At 35.0% G+C, this 23,914-nt stretch overlaps 2 protein-coding genes across 3 annotated transcripts; both read left to right on the top strand.

Moving 5' to 3' along the window:
• The first annotated feature begins 1,853 nt into the window (after positions 1–1,853).
• LOC110703744 lies at positions 1,854–11,536 on the top strand. 2 transcript variants are annotated; one of them, XM_021881530.1, is made up of 9 exons: positions 1,854–2,223; positions 7,766–8,076; positions 8,170–8,394; positions 8,983–9,218; positions 9,329–9,532; positions 9,605–9,697; positions 9,784–9,894; positions 9,982–10,508; positions 11,268–11,536. In XM_021881530.1, exons 5-8 carry the CDS (start codon positions 9,368–9,370, stop codon positions 10,480–10,482), a joined length of 870 nt encoding a protein of 289 aa, XP_021737222.1. In that variant the 5' UTR covers positions 1,854–2,223; positions 7,766–8,076; positions 8,170–8,394; positions 8,983–9,218; positions 9,329–9,367; the 3' UTR covers positions 10,483–10,508; positions 11,268–11,536. The 2 variants fall into 2 exon arrangements, with proteins under 2 accessions (XP_021737222.1, XP_021737223.1); XM_021881531.1 differs by lacking the exon at positions 9,605–9,697.
• Positions 3,977–5,224, top strand: LOC110703758. Its single transcript, XM_021881544.1, has 2 exons — positions 3,977–4,670; positions 4,770–5,224. The coding sequence occupies exons 1-2, from the start codon at positions 3,977–3,979 to the stop codon at positions 5,222–5,224; spliced, it is 1,149 nt and encodes a 382-aa protein (XP_021737236.1).
• Positions 11,537–23,914: the final 12,378 nt, after the last annotated feature.

The following is a 23,914-nucleotide window of genomic DNA, read 5'->3' as shown; positions in this document are numbered from 1 at the left end:
CATGAACATTTGTGATCTTTTCTTTTCTTTTTGCTTCTTTTTTCGTGCTTTTCTTTGTTTTGTTCGGTTTGTGGGAGTTATGGGTCAATCTCTTAGGAAACCCTTATTAGAGCATCACTCGTATTTTAGGGCAATCTCGGGGTTTAAATGGCTTGTCGATTGTTGCTAAAATATACTGTGATTCCTACGAAAGTGGGTTGGTGTATATTCTTGTCTCCTCTCTTCTTTTAATTTGTTTGTTTGAAAGCTCGTCATTTTCTTTCCCTTTTTTTTGTTTTTCTCGAGGACTTGCAAAAGTTTAGTTTAGGGGAGTTTGATGCGTGCCATTTATGGCACTCTTAGGCTAGGTTTTCTTCCTATTTTTATGATCATTTTTAGTCTTTTATGTTGTGTTTTTACATAATAATGCTTGATTTGCGTGTTTGTGTATAAGTTTAGAGAATTGTGTGCTTTTGATGGTTTTCCTATTATTTTATTCATTTCTCGGCTATTTCTCTCGCTTCTCCTTTTCTTTGACTTGTTTTATAGGTTTGTCGAGTTTCTTGGAATTTAATTATCGAGGAGGAAACTTAAGCGCATACAAGGAAATTAATGGAGCTAAGTTCGGGAATGCAAGCATGCAATTCAAGCTAGCTCTGCAAGCACAAGCACCATGGAAGCAATGTTTTGGCTTGGAGTGTTCAAGTGCTTGAAGAATAAAAGGTTTCCATCCTCGTGGGCATCGCCTCGAGTGCACTAAATAGGAATGCTCTAGAGCGCGAAGATCGATCGAGCAATCAAGGGGAGCTAGGCCTCGTGCATCACAATAGAGGTTTGTACGCGCAGACCCATCTGTTTGTGCGCATGGGGTGGCTTGTGTGTGCGCATAGATTGTTCTAGGGCTTAAATTGATGTGCGTGCGCACAGATAGGTGGTGCGTGCGCATGGTTTGCTCTGCTTCCCCTTGCTCATTTTAATATAAATTCGTCTTGACATTTCTATTTTTGAAGACGATTTTTAGATTAGCTTGGAGACTTTCTCTCTCATATCTTAGGTTAGGTTGAGAGCTTTTCTCTCTAGTTTTAGGGTTAGTTTAGGAGTAGATTTAGAGAGCAAAAGTGAGGAATTTAAATGGTGATTGAGAGATTGAAGATTCAATGGTGACAATTGTACTGAAGATCTTCTCTATTATCAACGAGCATTTCTTACTCTATCTCATTTTATTGTTTTGTTTGATTACATGTTTTTTTGGCTTGTGACGAGGGGAAAACTAGGTCGTTATCTAATCCTCCCTCGCTCAAACTAAATTTGTAAACACTTAAAAAACCTAAACACGAGCATAGAGGAAAGTCAAGGGTCGAACCCAAAGAAACGATAATGTTCAAATGCTTTCGATTTGGGTGCCTCAGCTAGGTCAAAACCAAAGGTAAGAGAGAATACTAACAACTAACAAAAAAGTAACCAAGGAAATAAAATACTAGGAACGGGGATCAACAAGTAATCATGTAAATTACAACAACTTGGGAAGATCATGCCAATCCAAGGTTGTGAAGACTAATGATAAGAGCAATAAATTGGAATGATAGAGCCAACTACAACAAAAGAGGGCTATAGCAACACACATTTTTGCAACAGTTTTATTAGTGTTGCTATAAGTAGACATGTGGCAACAGTTTTTAATTTACTGATATAACTAACCATTTTCATTTAAAATCTGGTTCTATAGAGAAAAAAATGGCAACGCTTTTAATGAATAAGTAAAAGATAATATTTGGCAACGGTTTAACCAAGAGGGTGCAAGTTGATATTAATGATTAATTAATTAAATAATTTCTAATTTAAAAATAAAAAAAAAGTAATACGGAGTATTCGGTAGTGATTAAGCAGTCTTTTTTGTTGTACATGAAAATTCTGGGGAACATGAAAATTTTCAATTAAGCGGTCTAATTTTTTTTTGTTTCCCTCTTTCTTTTCATAATTCACAAACCCTCTCCTAATTCACAAATACTCTTTCTTTTCCTAATTCACAAACCCTTTCTTTTCGTTTCAATTCCCCCTGTTCATCCCCCACAACTCATCCCTCTCAAATTTCGCACATAATTCACAAACCCCCTTTCTTTTCGTTTCAAGTCAGATTACAGTTCTTTGTAGGCGGGTTGAAATTGCTTGAATCAGAGTTTGAAATTCTTTCATTATCATAATTCGTCGTCAATTTGGTGTTTGTTCTCAACACTAGTGAACAAGGTTAGTATGTAATTTAGTTGTTTAAATTGATGTTTTCTTGAATAACTTATCTGCAATTTGATTTTGATATCACAATTATGTAGTTGGAACTTATTGGTATTGAACAGGGGATTTAGGGTTTCGTAAATTGGGGAATTGTATAATTTGATTATGAGAGTTCATATAATTCAATTTAATTTATAGATTTATTATGATTTACCGTAGATTTTGTTTTTCTTGTAAATTAATGTGTTTTCTTGGTGAGTTGCATGTGGCTGGTTAGTATTAGATCAACAAAGGAGAAATTACTTGCATAATTTTACAGAATTTTGTGATTGTTAGACATGTTGGTTAATTTTATACTCTAGATCGTGACCCTGCTTATAATTTCTATATTGGGAAAGATTAATAGTAATAGTCAGTTTCCACTTGCTCATAATTGCTAGTTTGTGATTTTTTTTTATTTATTTTTTTTTATTTATTTTTTTTTTGTTAAAAAAAAGGAACTGTGTGTTGTACGAGTGAATTGCCCAAAACTCTTGTAAATTTGTGTACCTCATTTTCCCTATTTAAGTCCATCTTTCTCTTTTAATACAATTTCAGGAATTACCTTAGATGGTTACACAAAAGTTCCACCAAGGGCTTGTCTCTCAAATAATCAAAATCATATTTCACAATAAGTAGCTTGATGTTCATTAGTTGAAAGGCTATAGTTTAAATAAGTTATTCTCATTTTTAAATAAAAATGATTCTCAAACTTAAAGTTGTTTTGGTGTAATTATTTGTGTTAAGCAATAGTTATAATCACATCATAAACGCATGATGATCATCCCTTTTCCTTTTATTAGTTCTATTTTTATCATATCTTAAAATCTACAATTATATGGAAATTGGAAAATTAAGAAGTACGCTCCATATAGAAACTAGTTCGTAAGAAGTACTAGAAATTTATAAATATCTACCTGTGAGCATATGATTACAACTAACTTAACCACTACTTCACTAATTAATGCCACTTAAAGAACATGACTTTCGCAGTAACATAAGCATTGCAATAAAGTGAACTTTTGTTAGAACATTACAACTTATTTAGTGTGATACGTAAAGTTTAGATTTTATTCATTATCCATTAGAATTGAATCACATAACTGAAACTATATCAGGACAACCAGACAAGATGATGTGAAGAATCATTAAAAAGTGAGTTAAAGTTAAATTTGATAGTGCGCAAATAATAAAGATTTTAGAGAGTATGATTTTACTTTATCAATCTTATATTTTAAAGAGATTAAGCATATGTGAACCTAAAGATAGTTATAAGCTAGAGATTGTGATGCAAAGTAAGTGTTCCTTATAGACTAGTAGCAAATTTCTTATTAGTCAGGAATTATTATAAAATGGAATCATGTCTACCTAACTTTTAATTCATAGTTAGTGGTTTCTTATTATTTGAAGTTTTATCTAAAGACTTTGTAACTTTCAGTCTAGTTAGTGTGTAAAACTAATTATTCTCTTCTTATATATAACTTTTGATCTTAATAATCATAACTTTATATGTACTAGATTATAGTATATAACTTTATAACTAATATGTGTACGTATTTAGATATCATTGATGATCTTTATATGTATTTGCTTGAGATTTCTATTTTCAACTTTAGCACTGTATATTTTTCCAATTAATATCTAACAAGTCTATTCTTTCATTTCATAATATAGATAGATCTCTAAATTTATTTGCTTGTGTAATTTAGGAATTGACTTAAATTAAGTTATGGATCATAATTGGATGAACTATCCTAGAAGTTCGGAGGACTTTAAAGTTGCGTTGAATTCCCTTGATGAGTCTTTTGCCAAGGACGCCATTGGAGATCAAATATTTTGCCTCTGTAAAACGTGTTCGAGGCGTTTTCGCCATTCTAGAGATGACGTGTATGATCATTTGATTATTAATGGGTTTGTGAAGGGATTCAAGGAGTGGGTCTTGCAAAGGGAGGGATATTCTTTTACAAGTAATGATAGGCAAAATGTCCATGAAGTAAATAATCAAAGTACACATGATGATATTGATGGCTTACTACATGATACTTTTATAGATGTCAGTGAAGGTCTAAATAGAGATCATGAGGTTGAAAGTGAGCCAATTGAGGAGGCTAGAAAGTTTTTTCATTTAGTGGAAGAAGGAAAGAAAGAGCTATATCCAGGCTGTAAAACCTTCTCGAAATTATCTTTCATAATTCGTTTGTTTCTCTTTAAGTGCCTTAATGGCTTAAGCAATGTAGCCTTTGGAGATCTTTTAGAGCTATTAAGAGAGGCATTTCCAATGGCTGAACTTCCTAAATCATTTAATGAATCTAGGAATATAGTGAAGAATTTAGGTCTTGATTATATAAATATTCATGCTTGTCCCAATGATTGTATTCTTTATAGAAAGGAATTTGAAGGAGCTAATGTTTGTCCTAAGTGTGGTACATCTAGGTGGAAGTCTAAAAATGTTCCTGCCAAAGTTTTAAGACATTTTCCCTTAAAACCTTGACTGCAAAGATTATTCGTGTGTTCTAAAACAGCTGAACAAATGGTTTGGCATGATAAAGGCCGAATGAAAGATGACAAAATTAGACATCCAACAGATGCCCAATCTTGGAAGGACTTTGATTCATCATATCCTGCCTTTAAAAATGAAGCACGAAATGTACGTTTAGCTCTTGCTAGTGATGGATTTAATCCATTTCGAACTATGAGTGTTGCTCACAGCACATGGTCTGTTGTGTTAATTAATTACAACCTTCCACCCTGGGTTTCCATGAAACCGGAATATTTTATGTTGTCTTTGTTAATTCCTGGCCCTAAGTCCCCTGGGAATGATATAGATGTTTTTTTGCAACCACTAATTGACGAATTAAAGGAATTATGGGAATTTGGGGTTGAGACTTATGATGCATCTAAAAAACAATCATTTAAATTGCATGCTGCATTAATGGGGACAATAAATGATTTCCCGGCTTATTCCATGTTGTCTTGATGGTCTACTAAAGGAAATTATGCATGCCCTAATTGTAACCATGATGTGGAACCTAAATACTTGAATCACAACAGAAAGAATTGTTACATGGATATTCGAAGGCATCTTGATATGGATAATCCTTGGCGGAAAGATACAAATTCATTTAATGGAAAAGTAGAGGATAGGTGTGCACCTTCTCCGTTATATGGTAATGATTTGATGAATGAATTAGAAAACTTTGAAAATGATTTTGGGAAGAACAGTAAAGGTGGAGGTGGTAAGAGTCCATGGAAAAAGAAATCATGCTTTCTTCAACTGTCTTATTGGTCTAATATTAAATATCGTCATAATTTAGATGTCATCCATATCGAGAAAAATTTCTTCGATAATATTGTTAGCACTTTGTTAGATATTCCAGGAAAGACTAGAGACCACAATAAGGCACGTTTGGATTTGTTGGATCTTGATCTCCAACCTTATCCATCCGAAGATGGCAGCCACATGCTATTTCCACCAGCACCTTATTCTATGAGTAATACAAAGAAGGATTTGTTTCTCAAAGTTCTTAAGGAAACAAAGTTACCTTATGGGTATGCATCAAATATTGGGAGGTGTGTGCATGTTAAAGAAAGGAATTTTTCAGGCTACAAAACTCATGATGCTCACGTCGTATTGAATCACTTGCTTCAAGTTGCTGTTAGGAAGACATTGCCAAAAAATGTTGCAGTACCTTTGACTAGATTGGGGAACTTTTTTCATGGTATATGTAGTAAAATTGTTGATCTCGAAGAATAAGATAGGTTAGCTTCCGAAGTTGTCGATATACTTTGTCAATTTGAAATGATATTCCCTCCTGCATTCTTTGATGTTATGATCCATCTACCTGTTCATTTAGTAGAGGAAATCAAATTTGGTGGACCTGTTCAATATCGATGGATGTACTTTGTTGAGAGGTATTTAGGTAAGCTGAAGTCCTATGTTCGAAATAGGAGTAATCTTGAAGAAAGTATAGCAGAAGGGTATATGATGGAAGAGTGTTTGACATTTATTTCTCGATATTTGCGTGAAGGTGTAAACACTAGACTTGAAAGAAGATGTGCTAGGAATCTTTCCTTTAATCAGCATGTAGATGAATTATCTTTGTTTCCTAAAGTAGGACATCCTATTAGAGGGAAAAGGAAGAGAAAAGGAAAAGGATTTACTTTAGATTTCCAAAGTCTGAAGCAAGCTCATAGATATATTGTCTTCAATTGCGACAATACAACAGTTGAAAGATACATCAAGTAAGATTTTTTTTCTTAATTTATTTCCAGTTTAGATTTTTTTATAATTTAATCTAATAAATATAATGATTTTTTTTTCGCTTTTATAATTTAGAAAACATCAGATTTGGGTGAATAGCCAAGGTCGAAAGCGTAGATGGGATAGTGCACAAAGTCATATCAGAGATTTTATTGATTGGTTTTTTGAAAAAGTTCAAAGGGAGCAGGTTAATGGGGAACTTTTTTGGTTAGCTAAGGGTCTTAATCCTAAGGCTAGGAGGTACACTGGGTATTTTATCAAAGGTTATAGGTTCTACACTAGAGAACGTGATTCACGATTAAAGACTCAAAATAGTGGTATGACTTTGACAACCTTGACTTCAAGTTTTGCCAGTTCAAGGGATTGAAATCCCGTTGACGGAGATGTTACCTACTATAATGTTGTAGAAGAAATTTTTGAGTTGGAATTTTGGTCTCAATTCAGCGTTGTGTTATTTAAGTGCGATTGGTTTCTTGGTGATATTGATGAATTTGGGCTTACATATGTCAATTTCAAGAAGAAATGTTCCAAAGATGATCCATTTGTATTGGCTTCTTAGGTTCATCAAGTATACTATTCCCAAGACCCATTAGAAAAAGAAATTCAATATGTCATGAAAAGGGTTCCAAGAGATATTTTTTACTTTGAGGAAGCACTAAATGAAGAAACATATTAGGAGGAGCCTATTGATTCTAGTTCTAATAACATGCCTTCTTTTGATGCTAATCATATTCATGTAGTAGCTGATGTTGAAGTGCGTGCTGTGAACATAGAAGATTTATCAGAGTGTAAGAATGTTAATGACCTTGAAGATGACGTTGACTATGATGATACAGATTGGGATTGGATGGATGCGACTGATGATATTTCAGCTCATGATCCATAGGATTATTAATGAATCTTGAGCAATTGTATTTATTTAAGAAAAAAAATGCGAATTTATCATATTATTATTTGTCTTATGTTATTAGACTTGTTGATTGTTTTTTTATTTAGCTTTTGTTAGCAGTAATTAGTTATCATCTTTGGACTTCCTCAAAATTATTATCTTTTTAGTGAATAAGATTGTTTTTTCTAATTTTTTTCCAAAACCTGAATATATTTTCTTTGGTCAAGTATCTGATATAGATTTTTAAGTATAAAGTATATCTGTATGTGTTATATTTTAAAAAATATGTCTTACTATTTTGCAGTAACTGCTATTTGATAGGTCTAAACTTTTTATTTCCACTAACTGTTTATAATATTTGTTTGCAGAATGACAAAGAATGGAAGTAATAAGCCTGAAATTGCCTCAAAGTCCATTATAACACCTTATGAGAAAGTTTGGTCCATGACAATGGAAAAAAATGCCCAGAGGTTTAGAGAGTTAAGGCTCGACAAGATTGCTCAGCAACTGTTGGAAAAAAATAAGAACTTTGCAAAAGGAAAGAAGAATGTGAATTCTAATGTAGATGATCCAGACTATGTGCCTGATAAAGAAGATTGTGACCTCGAGGAGTTTGAGATGTCTAAAGAGAGAGAGAGATGTTTTGACTGAAGCACCAACCTCTATACCTAAGAAGAAGGTTACTTTTTCCTTTTTTCCGTATTTTTTTTTTATTTTCTTCTTGGGATCATGTTTATCTTCGATAATAATTACCTTGATGTTCCGATGTTAGAAGGAAAGAACTAGAGAGCAACCACCTAGGAAGAATAAGAAGCAGCCATTGTGCCCATCTATGGCAATGGATGATTTCCTTGTTACGCAAAATCAAATGGATCCAGCTGAAGGACAACAAATAGAGAAAGATGTACAACAATTAGAGCAAGTTCGACAAAATTCTAAGCGCCGCTTTCGACCATTATTCCACTAGAAAGCCGAGGAGAATATGTTTCCGCACAAGGTTTGTATTCAATACTCCTCCCCTTTTTTAAAATCATGAAAAATCTTATGGTCTTGTAACCTTTTTATTCATGCAATCCAAGGTTAGAGAGCTTTCTATAATCTCCTTCTATAATTTTCTTCTTCTCTTATCATATTAGTAATGATTAGCAGTAAACAATGAACAAACTGCTAGCTAATTACCATTATACAATCAAACATAACTATGTATGGGTTGAAGTTATTTGAGTAGAGTTTTTGCTCTGGAAGCTGTTGTTGGTGCACAAGGCAATATGTGACTGCTAGTGTTGATCAAGGGGACCCCGCTAGTGCACGCAGGCTCTGCTGCTGTTGACGCAGGGCCTGCTGATGCATAAGACTTGGTTTCATAGTTCTCTAGAATTATACAATACAAAAACATATTGCAATTCTTTAAATTTAGTTGTCAAATTGATCTAGTTAATGCCTAAAAAACTATTGAATGCTTGTCACATGTTTACTTATGAAATTTTTATGTCATGTAATTTCATTAATAAAGTTGTGATTGTAATCTTTATTTTTATCTCAAATTTCTTATGAATTAATTATTCTGTTTTTACTTGGATAAAAGTTCCTAAGAAGAAAGGGCGAGGTCCTTCAAATTTGTTTGATGTCCATGCTCGCAAATGGGAAGATCGCGTAACTATCTACTGTAATGACAAAGGACAACCTATCGGGCCTGAAAAGGCAAGGAAAGAGCTAACTAGATTCTTAGGAACTATTGCTCATGATTACAATTGGGCTCCCTTGACATACACAAATTGGAAAAAAGTTCCAAAAAAGGAGAAAATTTGTGAATTTGTGAATGTAAGTGTTATTTTCTCTCATTTGTAATGTTTTGAGTGTATAACATAATTTTACTTTTATATGTGTTTCAATACTGTATTATATAACATAAACCTAACCTTTTATTTTAGAGCAAATACATCCTTCCAGTTGAAGCTAAGGATTGGGTAATGGAGACTCTTGATCAATCTTGGAGAGGATTCAAATGTCGCCTCAAAAGGGATCATTATTATATGTATGACACCTATGAAGAGAGATTAAAGCATCCTCCGGAAAGAGTGCCTGAAGCTCATTACAAAACACTTTTAGCTTATTGGGGAACAACAATAGCAAAGGTATAATTGAACAATTAGGAACTCTCTAAATTTGTCTTGACTTTTATGCTTATCCGTTTTTATTTTATGTAGAAAACCAGTTTGCAGAATTTTGAAAATCGGCATGAACAAGACAACATACATACAAATGGTCATGTTTCCTTTGCCATGAAACATGAGCAGTTGGTGCGAAATACATTCCACATATATTACGATTTGTTTACTTCATGGATTCTATGTTGTTTATATATTTATTTTTGTTTATTTATTAGCTACAAAAAGATGGTGTGGCACCATCAAAAAGAAGAATGTTTGAAGAGACTCGACGACAAAAGGAGGGAATAACTTATGATCGACCTTATGATGATACACAACAGAAGATAGTAAATACTATATTATTCCTATTAATTTATTTAATGAATAAATTTATCGTATACTTTGTCACCTATCATTTTTAATAATTGTTATAGCAAGCAATGAGGGAATTGGAAGCTTCTCAAGATGATCAGAGTGGTGAATATGTTAAGGATCCATTTGATGAAGTTATGGGAAATGCACGTCGAGGTACAGAATTATTACAAGGCCTTGGTGCCAATCGTAAGAAGCGAAAAGATAAAGGACCTGGTACCTCTTTGATTCTACCAGAAGAGGTCATGAAGTCTATCAAAAGTTCTGTAACTGCTGATGTTCAAAAGGATATAAATGCTCAAATTGAAGAATTTGCCAAGGAAAAAGAAGTTCATGCTGCACAAGTTGCTGCACAAGAAGCTGAAATAGAGAGGAAAACAAAGGATCTTGAATCTGAGACCTTAAAACTACAAGAGATACGCATGGATATTGAAAATCAGCAAGGAAATATAACTCTTGATGCAGTAATATCAGCACTTGCAAAACTACGCCAAAAAGATCCTAGCTTGACTCCGGAAATTATTGCAAAAGCTATCGTTTCAACCACTACAAATGATCCATAAACTATATTATTTAAGATTAAGAACAGGTATGTTATTCCATTTTACATGTTACATTCCTTTTCTCTTTTTCATTTTTTACACGGTTACATGTGATTGAAGAATTTGAAATGGTGTATTATATTATTGAAGTTCTAAATAAAGTAAACACACTAGAGATAAGCAGCGTGATTGTTGGGAATCTATACTAGTTAACATAAAATACCTTTGCTTGCTGAGTTGGATGTCAGATTAAAGATCATACTTAGGTGGTTTGAATTATGTATTTTTATGTTTGTGCATATGCTAAAAAAGGCCTTGGAATTTGCAGGATGTTAAGAAGCTCATATATGCATGCTAGTGATTTACATATTTATTTAATATTGTTCAAGTACTACTTTATATGGTATAATGGATAATCAAGAAACTTGATCTTTGTGTTGTAAATATGTGCTTACTCGCAATTTGCTTATTTAATTATACGATTAAAAACTCAATCTCTTTCCTCTTCTCGAAGATAGGCATCAAAATTTATGATCCTAGCTTAGCGAAATTGTGCTAGTATTTTGATATTGTAGTATCTATGATTATACAAATTTATGATCCTTTGATTTTACTTCCTTATACTCTTGTGATGTTGCTACGGTAACTCTATCTTGCCTTTTTTAGATGATTTTTTTTTTCATTATTTACTCACTACAATAGTAATTTCTATTATTTTGATAATAATTTTCCATAAATAATTCATTTGATATTTTTTTTTAATTGAATATAAGAGTCTTATTATTATTATTATTGTTGTTTTGCAGGAGATTATTTATATCCAAGTATCAAGTGCTCCATCAAACATCTAAAGATCTATTGGAATTTAAGCAAAAATATTAGATTGGTTTTTTTTTTTTTAATTTTTTTTTTATTTTTATTTTGGTTTTGGAATTTTTATTAGATTAATGTATGAAATATTTAGATTAAATGTTTTTGTTGTTTGTAACAAATATTTAGCTTATCATTTAGAATTGATTTGAATTAACTACGTATAAATTTTTATGGAGAACTTGTACTAATCGATTATATGCTATTTAAGAAATTTATTTATTATACGCAGTATATAATCTATTGTTTTAATGCCAATTAAAAGCGTTGCCATTAACAGGTTTAAAAGTGTCGCCTTAGTTTCAATTGGAAGCGTTGCCATAAACAAAATAAAGTGTTGCCTTAATTTTAAATATCAATTAGTATCAAGCTAATAAGTGTTGCTTTAAATTAGCGAAAATTGTTGCTTTAACTTTGAAAATGTTGCCTAAAGTTGTTAAATAAGTGTTAGCATAAGTTAAAAAGTGCTACCTAAGAAAAGCGTTGCCATAGTTATTTACAACAACAGTTTATAATAACTGTTGCCTAATGCATGAAAGTTGTTGCCGAAGAGTTTTAGCAACGACACCTATTGGTAACAGTTTATAATTCGTTGCTATAGGCATATGGAAACATTAATAAGACATATGGTAACGAATTATTGTTGTTGCCATTAGTCTTTTTTCTAGTAGTGTCCTAATTGTTAAGCTAGGGTTCACTATGAATAACAAACTAAGAGAATCACAATCAAAACCAATCGATAATTGCAATTCCTAAATCAATTGTTCGTGTCATTAGCAATTACATTGCAATCTAGTATAATTCTCAAAGCCTAATTGAATTACACACATGCAAACCTTCATTATTCACTTTAATCTCAACCATCAATCAACACAATTCCCAAATTAATAACAATTAATCAATCATACAAATTTCACCCAATTCCTAGCTAAACAACTATTCAAGACTCATCATCTATCAACTAACAACTTGGAAGTCAAGAATCAACAATGTTTCAAGAACAACTACACTAATCAAGAATCAAACATCAAAATAAAACCAAACAAACATGAAAATAAACAAAGCAATAAGATGAGATAGATTTAAGAATGCTCATTGATAATAGAGAAGATCTTCAACACAATTGTCACCCTTGTATCTTCAATCTCTCAATAACCATTAAAATCCCTCACTTTCTCTCTCTAAAACTACTCCTAATCTAGAGAGAGACTCCTAAACTAACCTAATCCTTCATAGAGAAGAGAGAAAACTATTCCAAAACAAAAGAATTACATGTCTAAAGAATAAAGAAGGTCGTACAATATATATACAAATGGAGAAAAGAAGTTAAATCGCAAATAAAACCTAGAAAGCCGCGTCCACGAAGAAATCGGCCTCGCTCGCGGTGGAGAACAAAGCACGAGGGAAGCCGCGCCCGCGACCAAAGCCCGCGCTCGCGGGCTAGGCCCGCCCCCGCGGGGTACCTGCTGCCAGCCCGCACTGAGTTCCTACACGGAATTTTGTGGTTTAATGCGACATCCACCCGCCCCGCGGCCCGCCAGCCCACGACTGCTTGCTGAGCTACTGGGTGTGCGGTTGTGCTATTGCGCATGGCTGCTACGCGCGTGGCTGCTCGAGTGCTGCGCACGTGATAGCTTGGGCAGCGAGGCTAGGTGCTCGGGAAAAATTATGAAATTATTCAAGCAAATAAATAAACAAGAAAATTAGAGAGGATGAGAATATACACTAACTCACTTTTGTGGGAATCACGATCAATTTTAGAAACTAAAGTCAAGCCATTTAAACCCCTAAATTTTCCTAGAGGACGAGTGATGCTCTCGTAAAGGTTTCCTATGAGATTAACCTATAACTCTCATAATAATACAAAAAAGGCAAAGCATGAGAAGGATTCAAAATACAAGAAAAGCAAACAAATGTTCATTAAAGGTCTTTTCCAAATATACAAGCACAAATGAATGCAAATCTTTCTAACAAAGCAAGGGAGTGCACGTTCTAAGATACCCGAGGTTGATTGAAACATAAATATGCTAAGCATAGGAACTAGAAAAACACAATCCACTTTCATCCCAAATGGTCTTATCGCTTTCTTCCTACTAGCTTCATATCTTCCCCTAGTGAGCATCTTAAAAGTTCCACGAAGGAACCGGAAAAAGAGATAATTTTTTGGCTACTCGACGTCTTGACAATGCATCCCCTTTTCTTAGGCTTTAACGCATAATGCCCTCCCCCGATATGTGACTCAACCTCTAGGTCAAAAGGATTTTCCCAAAGGTTGTAATGTAAGAGAAAAAGGTTGAGGGTAGGCTTAAAATTTAGAATTTGGTGGTATTCCTAATTAGTGAAGCAATGGGTGATCAATCCTCAACACCATAATCAAGTATCAGCAAACAAAAAGAGAACAACATCCCCAAGCTTATTCAAAGCTATACTCACAAACTTATACACAAAAAGCGTGAGAACGTTTCCTCTCAAGCTTAAATGGAGCATTTTCCTCAATGCTCTAAACAGGGAGAAGGATAATCACATCAAAATATTTTTGCATATTTTCATTTTTCACTTTGTTTTGTTTTCTCTCTTTTTTTATTCTTTATTAGTGCTTTGTCCTCGCCTCTTTTAACTTTGGACGGCTTTTTCAAGTTTGCATTTGCTTTGTCCTTGCCTTTTTTTTTTTTTTTTTACTTTGGATGGCTTTTTCATTTATTCATTAGCCATTATTTACACAAAAATCACAACAAAAACTTGCTTTCAAGAGAACAAAATATCCAAACTGCTCCACCACAAACTCCAACAATAATGATCAATTGCTTCACAAAAACCAAGAATGGAAACGAAAGTGAAAAAAAAGACTCAAGATCTAAAGATGTGGCTTGAAAAGAAAGGAAAAGGCTCAAATGATTAGCAAGTAGGCAAACGTAAACCTAAAAACCAAAAATAAGAAAACTATCCTAGAAAAGAAAAATTACCACCCCGAAAAGATGCCTTTATCCTCCTTAGATGGTTCGTCTTCGAGTTTGAGAATTATGAGTCAAGATTCTAGATTAGGTCCGCAATAGTCAAGGATCCATGCCGCTCATGCAAATATATGTTGAAGGCTTGAAAAAAAAAATGAACCTCACATGGATGAAGCAAAAACTCACTATTGGTGTCAATTCGACTATAGGAAGCAACTACCAACATGCCACAAAAAAGTAGAATCCAGTTTCATGGTCCCACTAGTTCTAACCAACTACCTTAGAATGCTTTATCCTTGAATCAACCAAGCATACTCTCAAACCGTGCACACCATTACCAATTCAGAAGAAAAACATTAAACTATACAAGTCCAAAAGTATTAAGTCCAAAGCAAGAACAAAACAATGATACATTGCAAATTTGCCTTGGTAGAAACAAAAATGTTTTTGGAGTTTTTTAAGATATAGAACATGGAAATGCATATCCAAATGTGCATGGCATATATGTATCAACATTCCACCAAACATGATAGAATACCCTCTCCCAAGCTTGAATGAGACAACATGCTCAAACATAAATCAAATATTCCACGGGAAGGGAAAAAAAAGAGATCAATCCAACAATACGAACACATGTCTAACAAGGCATCAACTATTAGAGAAGGAGCAAAGAAAGATATTACCGAACGTTAAGTGGGTGTAAATACCCGCATATGACCTAATTAGACTTTTCAAAGCTAGTTTCCTTAAGAATTGAACCTTTTCTTCCATATGCTAGCAAAAATAGGAGTCAAACTTCCTTGATTCTTGATCCAAATTGAAGCACCAAAGTATATCAAGTCATGTACCTAGCAAAAGACACATAAACGTTTCCATGAGAGAAAATCTATTCTAAAAAGAAAAGAAAGTGAAAGCAATAAAACAAGGGTTACTTCCTGAGAAAGGTTTGCTTAAGGTCCAAGCCTTACCGCTCTAGAAAAATAATAATTCAACGCACACAAGAGCTTGTCAAATGCACTACTACACATTTCGTATGATAATAGGTAGGAAAATGATGTTAGAAGAGAATGCAGCAAGATTAGTTCTCGCAAAAGAAAGTGAAGAAGGAGTTTCCAAGAAGAATAATCAAAAGAAAATTTAGCAAAATAAGAAAATGAAAAAGAAGAAGAAAGCAAACTTTCCTCAAAATATTTTTGGGTGGCTACATCACCCCTTTCCTCAATAGGGGACGAATGAGGCACATGTAAATTATTATAGACAAGGGGGTCCCCAATAGGCTTATCAATAAAGGAAGGGAGGGAAATAGGAGTGTAAGGGATATGGTCAAACCTCCTTGAAAATGGGACATGTGAGGAGGGAATAGGGGTTATGGTCTCACTAATGATCTCTTCCTCACCACCATGCCTCAAATCACCAATAAGAGCATGTAAATCAATCATAGAATCCTCAAAAGAAGAACACTCATGATCTCCAACTCCCTCAAACATCCAACTTCCAAGAGGAACTACATAATCCCCTTCACTAGAATCATGAACAACAACTCCCTCGACTTCCTTAAAGCCTAAAGTCTCAAAGCCATGCATGAATGGATATAAATTCATTTCAAAATAATCTCTCTCCCATGAAGCATTCTTGATGAACTCACTCAAAAGGTTATGAGTTTTCATTTGAAACTGAAAGAACACATTGGTCATAACCTCAATCAAGTCCAAATACACATGAATAGAAGAATCACATCATTCATAAGAGACTTTCTTCATTCTCAACTCCTTCAACATCACATAAATTCTCACCAAAGGGGTCCTCAAACTCCTTAGATGCTCAAAATCATCATCAACATCCTCAACACACACATTTGATTGGTGTTTTTCACATACAAGCATCAAGAATGACAATTGTCTTTCTAACTCATTTGTTCTTCTATTTTCCTCCTCAATATGGTCCTCATTCTTTTTCATTATCTCTAATTGACCTCTCATATATGTAAGAATCATGTCCTTAAATTGGCATTTTTTAAAGTAGGGTTGAGGTATTCGAAATTAACACTCTCATCATTGTCAACTCCTTCACCATCACTCATATGCTCACCAATTGGATCCACACACTCTCTTCGTTGCTTAAAATAATCATCGTCATTCTCAACACACACATTAAATTGGGATTTTTTTTCATACAAGCATCAAGGATGACAATTGGCTTTCTAACTCATCTCCTCTTCTCTTTTCCTCCTCAATACGCTCCTCATTCTTTTTCATCACCTCTAATTGGCTTCTCATAGAATTCAGAATCATCTCCTTACTAGGGTCAAGGTCGTTATCAAGCTCAATGCGCCTAATTTGAGGCTCAAATATATCAACAAGAAATTCAAAAGATGTAGAAGGTTGAGTTTCAACAAGAGAAGAAGAAGTACAACTAAGATTGGAAGAATCAACATTAAGATCATGAGCATATACATAACATTGGGGGGTGGGGGCACAATAAAACACATGAGATTCATGATTAAGGGAACGAAGCACATCACAAGAAGGCATGGTAAATAATGAAGATTATTGAAACACACCATTAGCATCAACTTGAGCATGCACTTCATCATCATGAACAAAAGAAGAAAAAAAGTTGAAATCATGTGTTCTAAGTTCACTTAAGGGATCATGTGACAAATCATGGGAATTCATGCTAATATTAGAAGAATCAAGACATTGCATATCAATATTACACTCATGATTACCCTTATCATAAACATCCCTAGAAAACAAAACATAAAAATCCCAAACATCATCAATTGACAATGCTCTAAATTCACCATCATGGATGCATTCAACTTCATTCCTAGTTTGCTCATTCAAACCTAAATAACGAATCATACAAGCCTCCCAAAGACTACAACAATTGTAATTCAAAAACCCTATAAGTCTATGGAAATATTCACAAAAAGGCTCATTGTCATATAGAGGAAATGATAAACATGCCTTTTTTTTCACAAAACAAACAAAAATGAAATAAAAGAAAAGTATAAACAAAGACCTAGACTTAAGCAATAAAAAACACTCAAACATAGACACCGTTCCCCGGCAACGGCGCCATTTAACCAATTTAATCTAATCCTCCCTCGGTGACATAAAATTTATAAACACTTATAAAACCTAAATACGAGTATAAAGGAAAGTCAAGGGTTGAACCCGAAGGAACGGTAATGTTCAAATGCTTTCGAATTGAGTGCCTAAGTGTAGGCGTCGTTTGAAGTGCTCCTACGTTAAAAGCATGTTGTGAATATGCTTGGCACTCATACGAAGTGGGAATCGACATAATATGCTTAGGAACAAATAAAGTAGGGAGCCGCCAACAAGTTTTTAAGGAACTTGTAAACCGTTCATGGATCATTTAAGGCAACCACGATTAAGGGACAACAAAGGCAACAACGATTGACCCATGAAGGTTACACCCCATTCATAATCCATGAGATTACTAACTCCATATGGTTCGGAACAACGAAAGGAGGATTGGCGATGATGGTACGAAGTGAGTCATGGAGTCACATTTGCCCGTATTTGACATGGGGTGAACTAGGTTGTTGGACTAATCCTCCCTAAGCTAAACAAAATTTATAAACACTTAACTAACCTAAATAAAAGTATAAATGTAAGTCAAGGGTCGAACCCAAAGGAACAGTAATTTCTAAGTGCTTCAAATTATCTGCCTAAGCTAGGTCCAAGTCTAAGGATAAAAGAGGACACTAACAACTACTAAGACTAAGAAACCAAACAAATAAAGTTCTAGGAATTAGGATTCACATATATTAGCAATGAACATAGAAAATTGTGATAGGAAGTTGACTAAGTCGAGTGATGGGAGGGAAAACCAATTATGCAACTAAAAGAGCATATCAAGCTATTCTCCTAGAGGTCTAACTAGCGTCAACTACGATAAACGTGAGCTAGGAAACATCACAAGTTACCTTAATTGTGTAAATGAAAGCCACAAATCAATGGTCCGTACCAATGTGAACCTACAAGGAAATCTAATGTGAATAACTAGGGTGATCAAGCCTAAGTCAAACACACACATGCACATAATCAATTAACCAATTTAATCTCATCATCAACTCCATCAATTATCCCCAATTTACATCAACTCATCACATCATATAAGCTTCACCCTATCCCTAGCCAAACAACTACTCTAACAACATCATCAAATCAACAACAACTAAAGAAATCAATAATCAACAAAATATGAAGAACAATTACACTAATCAAAGATCAAACATCAAAATCCAAACAAATCAAATCAAACAAACATGAATAAACTAATCAAAATAATAAATGAGATAGAGTTAGAAATGCTCATTGATAATAGAGAAGATCTCTAACACAAGTGTCACCATTGAATCTTCAATCTCTCAATCACCATTAAAATTCTTCACTTTCTCTCTCTAAAATCTACTCCTAAAACTAACCTTAAAACTAGAGAGAGAAGCTCTCAACTTTGCCAAGAATATGATAAAAATCTAATATGAAACTTGCTTCTAAAACTTCCACAAAAATCGGGTTTACATAGATATATATAGAGGCGAGAAAACACCAAATAATTGAGCACAAAATAACCCATGAAGGCGCGCCCGGGCAGCAAGGGAGGTTCGCCTGCGCACACAAGGGGTGGGCGCGCGCCACCCTTAGGTGCGGCCGCGCCACCCTTAGGTGCGGCCGCGCCACCCTGTTTTGCGCCCGCGCCTAGCTGGGTTCATTCGAGATTCTCGCGGCTTGGTGGGTTCGCTAAGGTCGCATGACTTATGATGTTGATAAACACTAGGAGTGGCAGTAGCTAATGCTCTTGATTAGTGGGAACACCACTTCTTAATGGTAGCACGACGTGAGAGCGCAAGAGCCAAGACTTGGAATTTCCACTTCCTTGCATCTTGAGCTTTCTAAATGGAGTGCGCTTGCTCCAAAGGCTTTCTCCACCTTAGTAGATCATCAATATCTAGACCCGAACCTCGTACAATACCTACAACCACGAAAATAGAGAACATAAAGGAGAAAAGGCTAGAAAACAAACGAAATACAAAAAAGCTACAAAATAAGAGAGGAAAGGTAAAACTAAGCAACAAAGCATAAAACTAAGCATTTATTGAGCAAGAAAGCTATGAAAAGAGGGTGAAAACAACCTAAATACTCATCAAATGGGTGCCATTTATGACACCCATAAAATGCCCCCAAGCTTATCTTTTGCTCGTCCTCGAGCAAAACATAACCAAGGGAGTGAAAATGAAGAACTTATTCAAACAAACTAAAGAAGAAATGAGATAAGAATATACACTAACTCACTCTCGTAGGAATCACGGTCAATTTTAGAAACTAAAGACAAGCCATTTAAACCCCTAGATCGCTCTAGAGGACGAGCGATGCTCTCGTAAGGGTTTCCTAAGAGTTTAACCCATAACTCTCATAATAATACAAACAAGGAAAAGCATGAAAAACAAGTCAAAAGGAAAGCAAAACAAACAAATGTTCATAAAAGGACTTTTCCACATGTACAAGCACAAATGAATGCAAATCTTTCTAAACAAGTAAGTGAGTGCACGTTCCAAGATACCCAACGTTGATTGAAACATAAATATGCTAAGTATAGGAACTAGCATTCACAATCCACTTTCATCCCAAACAATCTTACCACGTTCTTCCTAATAGTCTCATATAAACCCCTAGTGAGCATCCTAATGATTCCTCGAAGGAACCGGAAAAAGATAATTTTTCGGCTACTCGACATCTTATCTATGCATCCCTTCTCCTTAGGCTAAAACTCACATTTCTCTTCCCGGATGAATGACTCAACCACTTAGGTCAAAAGGTCTTTCCCCAAGGTTGTAATGTTAAGGTAAAAAGGTGAGGGTAGGCTAAAATTTAAAATTTGGTGGTTTTCCTAATAGTGAAGCAAAGAACGGGCCCTTTCTTAGAATGATGATCAAGTATGCACCAAACAAAAACAAACTAACACCCCCAAGCTTATTCAAAGCTATACTCACAAACATATACACAAAAAGCGTGAGAACATTTCCCCCCCCCCCCATGCTTAAATGGAGCATTGTCCTCAATGCTCCAAAAGGCAGAATACTCACATCAAAATATTTTGAATTCTATAAATTTTTTCACTTCACTTTATTTTTCTTCTTTTATAGTGCTCTGTCCTCGCCTCTACTAACTTTGGACGGCTCTTTCAACTTTGCACTTATTATGTCCTTGCCTTTTTTAACTTTGGACGGCTTTTTCATTCATTAACTTGCCATTATTCACAAAATATACACAAAACACGATCTTGCTTTCATTTTGAACTAATATCCACACTAACATACCACATACTCCAAAATATGGCCATTTTCTTCACAAAAACAAAAAAAATGGAACAAAAAGAAACAAAAGGCTCAAGAATCTAAAGATGTGGCTTGAAATGAAGGGAATAAGGCTCAAATGGTTAGCAAATAGGCAAATGTAAACCCAAAGACTAAAAATGAAACAAACTATCCTAGAAAAGAAAATTTACCTTCCCGAAAAGATGCCTTTGTCCTCCCTAAATGGTTCGGTCTCAGTCTTAAGAAATGTGAGTCAAGATTCTAGATTTGGTCCGCAATAGTCAAGGATCCATGTCACTCAGGCAAATAAGTGTAGAATGCTTGAAAAACAAAGAACCTCACACGGATGTAGCAAAAACTCACTATTGGTGTCAAATCGACTATAGGAAGCAACTACCAAACATGCCACAAACAAGTAGAATCCGGTTTCATAATCCCACTAGTTCTAACCAACTACCTTAGCATGCTTTATCCTAGAATCAACCAAGCATACTCTCAAACCGTGCACACCGTTACCATTTAAGAAGAATAGCATTCAATTATACAAGTCCAAATGTTATTATGTCCAACGCAAGAACAAAACAAAACACATTGCAAATTTTCCTTGATAGAAACAAAATTTTTTTTGGAGTTTTTCAAAATATACGAAAAATGGAAAAGCATATACAAGGGTGCATAGCATATATGAATCAACATCCCACCAAACATGATAGAATACCCTCCCCCAAGCTTGAATGAGACAATACACTCAAACATAAATCAAATAATCCATGGGAGGGGAAAACAAGGAGATTAATCCAACAAACCAACATATGTCCAACAAGTCATCATCCACTAGAGAAAGAGCAAGGAAGGATATTACCAGATATTAGGTGGGTGTAAATACCCGCAATTGACCCAATTAAACCGTTCAAAGCTAATTTCCCAAGAATTGAACCTTGTTTCCATATGCTAGCAAAAATAGGAGTCAACCTTCCTTAATTCTTGATCCAAATCGAAGCACCGAAGTATATAAAGTCATGTACCTAGAAAAAGGCACACAAACATTTCCATGAGAGAAAATCTATTCTAAAAAGAAAAGAAAATGAAAGCAATACAACACGGGTTACTTCCTGAGAAAGGCTTGCTTAAGGTCCAAGCTTGACCGCTCTATTAAATAATATTGCAACGAACGCAAGAGCTTGTCAAATGCACTACTACACATTTCATAAGAAAGCAAGTATGCACATGACAAAAATAAGGCATGCAAGAAGCATAGTGCACACCTACGAGGAGAGAGATGCCAAGAGAAGGAAGAAGAATCAAAAGAAAACTCAACAAAATAATAAGAAAAAGGAAAAGAAGAAGAAGAAGAAAAAGAAGGCAAACTCTCCTCAAAATATTTTTGGGTGGCAACATCACCCTTTTCCTCAATTGGAGTCAAATGAGCCTCATACAAATCATCATATACAAGGGAGTCCCCAATAGGCTCACTAACAAAGGAAGGGAGAAAAATAGGGCAATAGGGGATGTGGTCAAACTTTTGAGAGAAAGGGGTATGAGAAATAGGCAAAGGGGTAGCTACTCCCTCAATACAAGGTCCCATATGGCCAATGAAGGCATGGAAATCAATCATGGAGTCCTCAAAAGAGGAATACTCATGATCACCATCTCCCTCCAACATCCAATCCCAAGAGGACCCACATAATCTCCTCCACTACCTTCATGAACAACAACTCCCTTAACTTCCTTAAAGCCTAGAGTCTCAAAACCATGCATGAATGGATGCAAATGTAACTCAAAATCATCTCTCTCCCATGAAGCATCCTCAATGAACTTGCTTAAAAGGCTATGGTTATTCCTTATACACTCAATAAACAAATTTGAAATAACCTCAAACTAGTCCAAATACTCATGGATAGAAGATTCACATTCATACACTTGAGACTCATCACAATTAACAAAGGAAGATATGTCTAGACATAAAATATCATCAAAATCATCATCACTCTCGACTCTGTCTATATGAGGCCCTTGGCAAATTTATTTTGTAGGTCTCAATTACAGCCCACGTCCGGGGACAAGCGGACCATCTACAACCCACGTTCGGGGATAAGCAAACCATTTACAGCCTACATTCGGGGACAAGCGAACCATTTAAAGCCCACGTTCGGGGACAAGCGGACCATCTACAGCCCAAGTTCGGGGACAAGCGGACCATCTATAGCCCATGTTCGGGGAAAAGTGAACCAACTACAATCCACGTTCGGGGACAAGCGAACCAACTACAGCCCACGTTCGGGGACAATCGAACCACCATCATTTCATGGCGCAAGGTTCTCGATACACAAAGACTTGAAATATTATTATACAAGTTTTTCCTCGAGCATGGAAAATTGGCGGTCGTTGTCATCTCTCAAAGCGAAGAAGTTAGTGATTACATCATATGTCGACTTTCCTCAAGCATGGAAAGTATCTCAACCGGTGGGTTTCTTCAAGCAAAGAAAGCTACCAAAATCATCTGTCAACTTTCCTCATGTTGGAAAGCATGATTCGGTGGATTTCTCCAAGAATAGAAAACTACCAAATTCATGTCGACTTTCCTCAGGCATGGAAAGTATCATTCGGTAGATTTCTTCAAGCATAGAAAGCTACCAAACTCACCTATTGACTTTCCTCAAGCATGGAAAATATCTCAACAAAACATCATTCAGTATATTCCTTCAAGCATAGGAAGCTACCAAGCTCATTTGTCACCAATACACTAGTGTCAGATACGTATTCTATCCCTTTACTCTTTTATCTCTGAAACTAACATTTTTATACAGGTATCAGCGTATACATAGTGATTTAGGATTGTAGAATGTCTTAAATCATTCTCCGTCCCTGTAAACTATTTGACTTTTTTTTAAAACTAGGGTTTCTACAAACTCAATCAAAGTGGGGGCTTCTGTAGATACCTAAAAATGTCTCCACAAAACAGAACCCGATGATGAACAACCTTTCACTGCCATTATTGGTCGGGTTGAGTATTTAATATTGGAGTGCTTAAATCCATATTTCCATTTCATAAACCAACCCAAATCCTAGCCACTTTCCCCAAACCATAACTTATTTTCCTCTTTTCGTGCCTTTAAACCCAAAATAATTCATTCAGTGTCCTTTAAAATCATTCATTTCGTGTCCTTTTTATAGCAACGTTTAGAATAGTTTATTATGGTCCATAATATGGGTTAAATGATTGAATATTTTTATGGGTCTTGAAAAGATCTTTCCAACGATATATTATTAGCCCAAATCCGAGTTA

Source organism: Chenopodium quinoa, unplaced genomic scaffold, assembly GCF_001683475.1.
Source record: "Chenopodium quinoa cultivar QQ74 unplaced genomic scaffold, ASM168347v1, whole genome shotgun sequence".
Taxonomy (NCBI): domain Eukaryota; kingdom Viridiplantae; phylum Streptophyta; class Magnoliopsida; order Caryophyllales; family Amaranthaceae; genus Chenopodium; species Chenopodium quinoa.
This window is presented reverse-complemented; position numbering and strand designations above follow the sequence as displayed.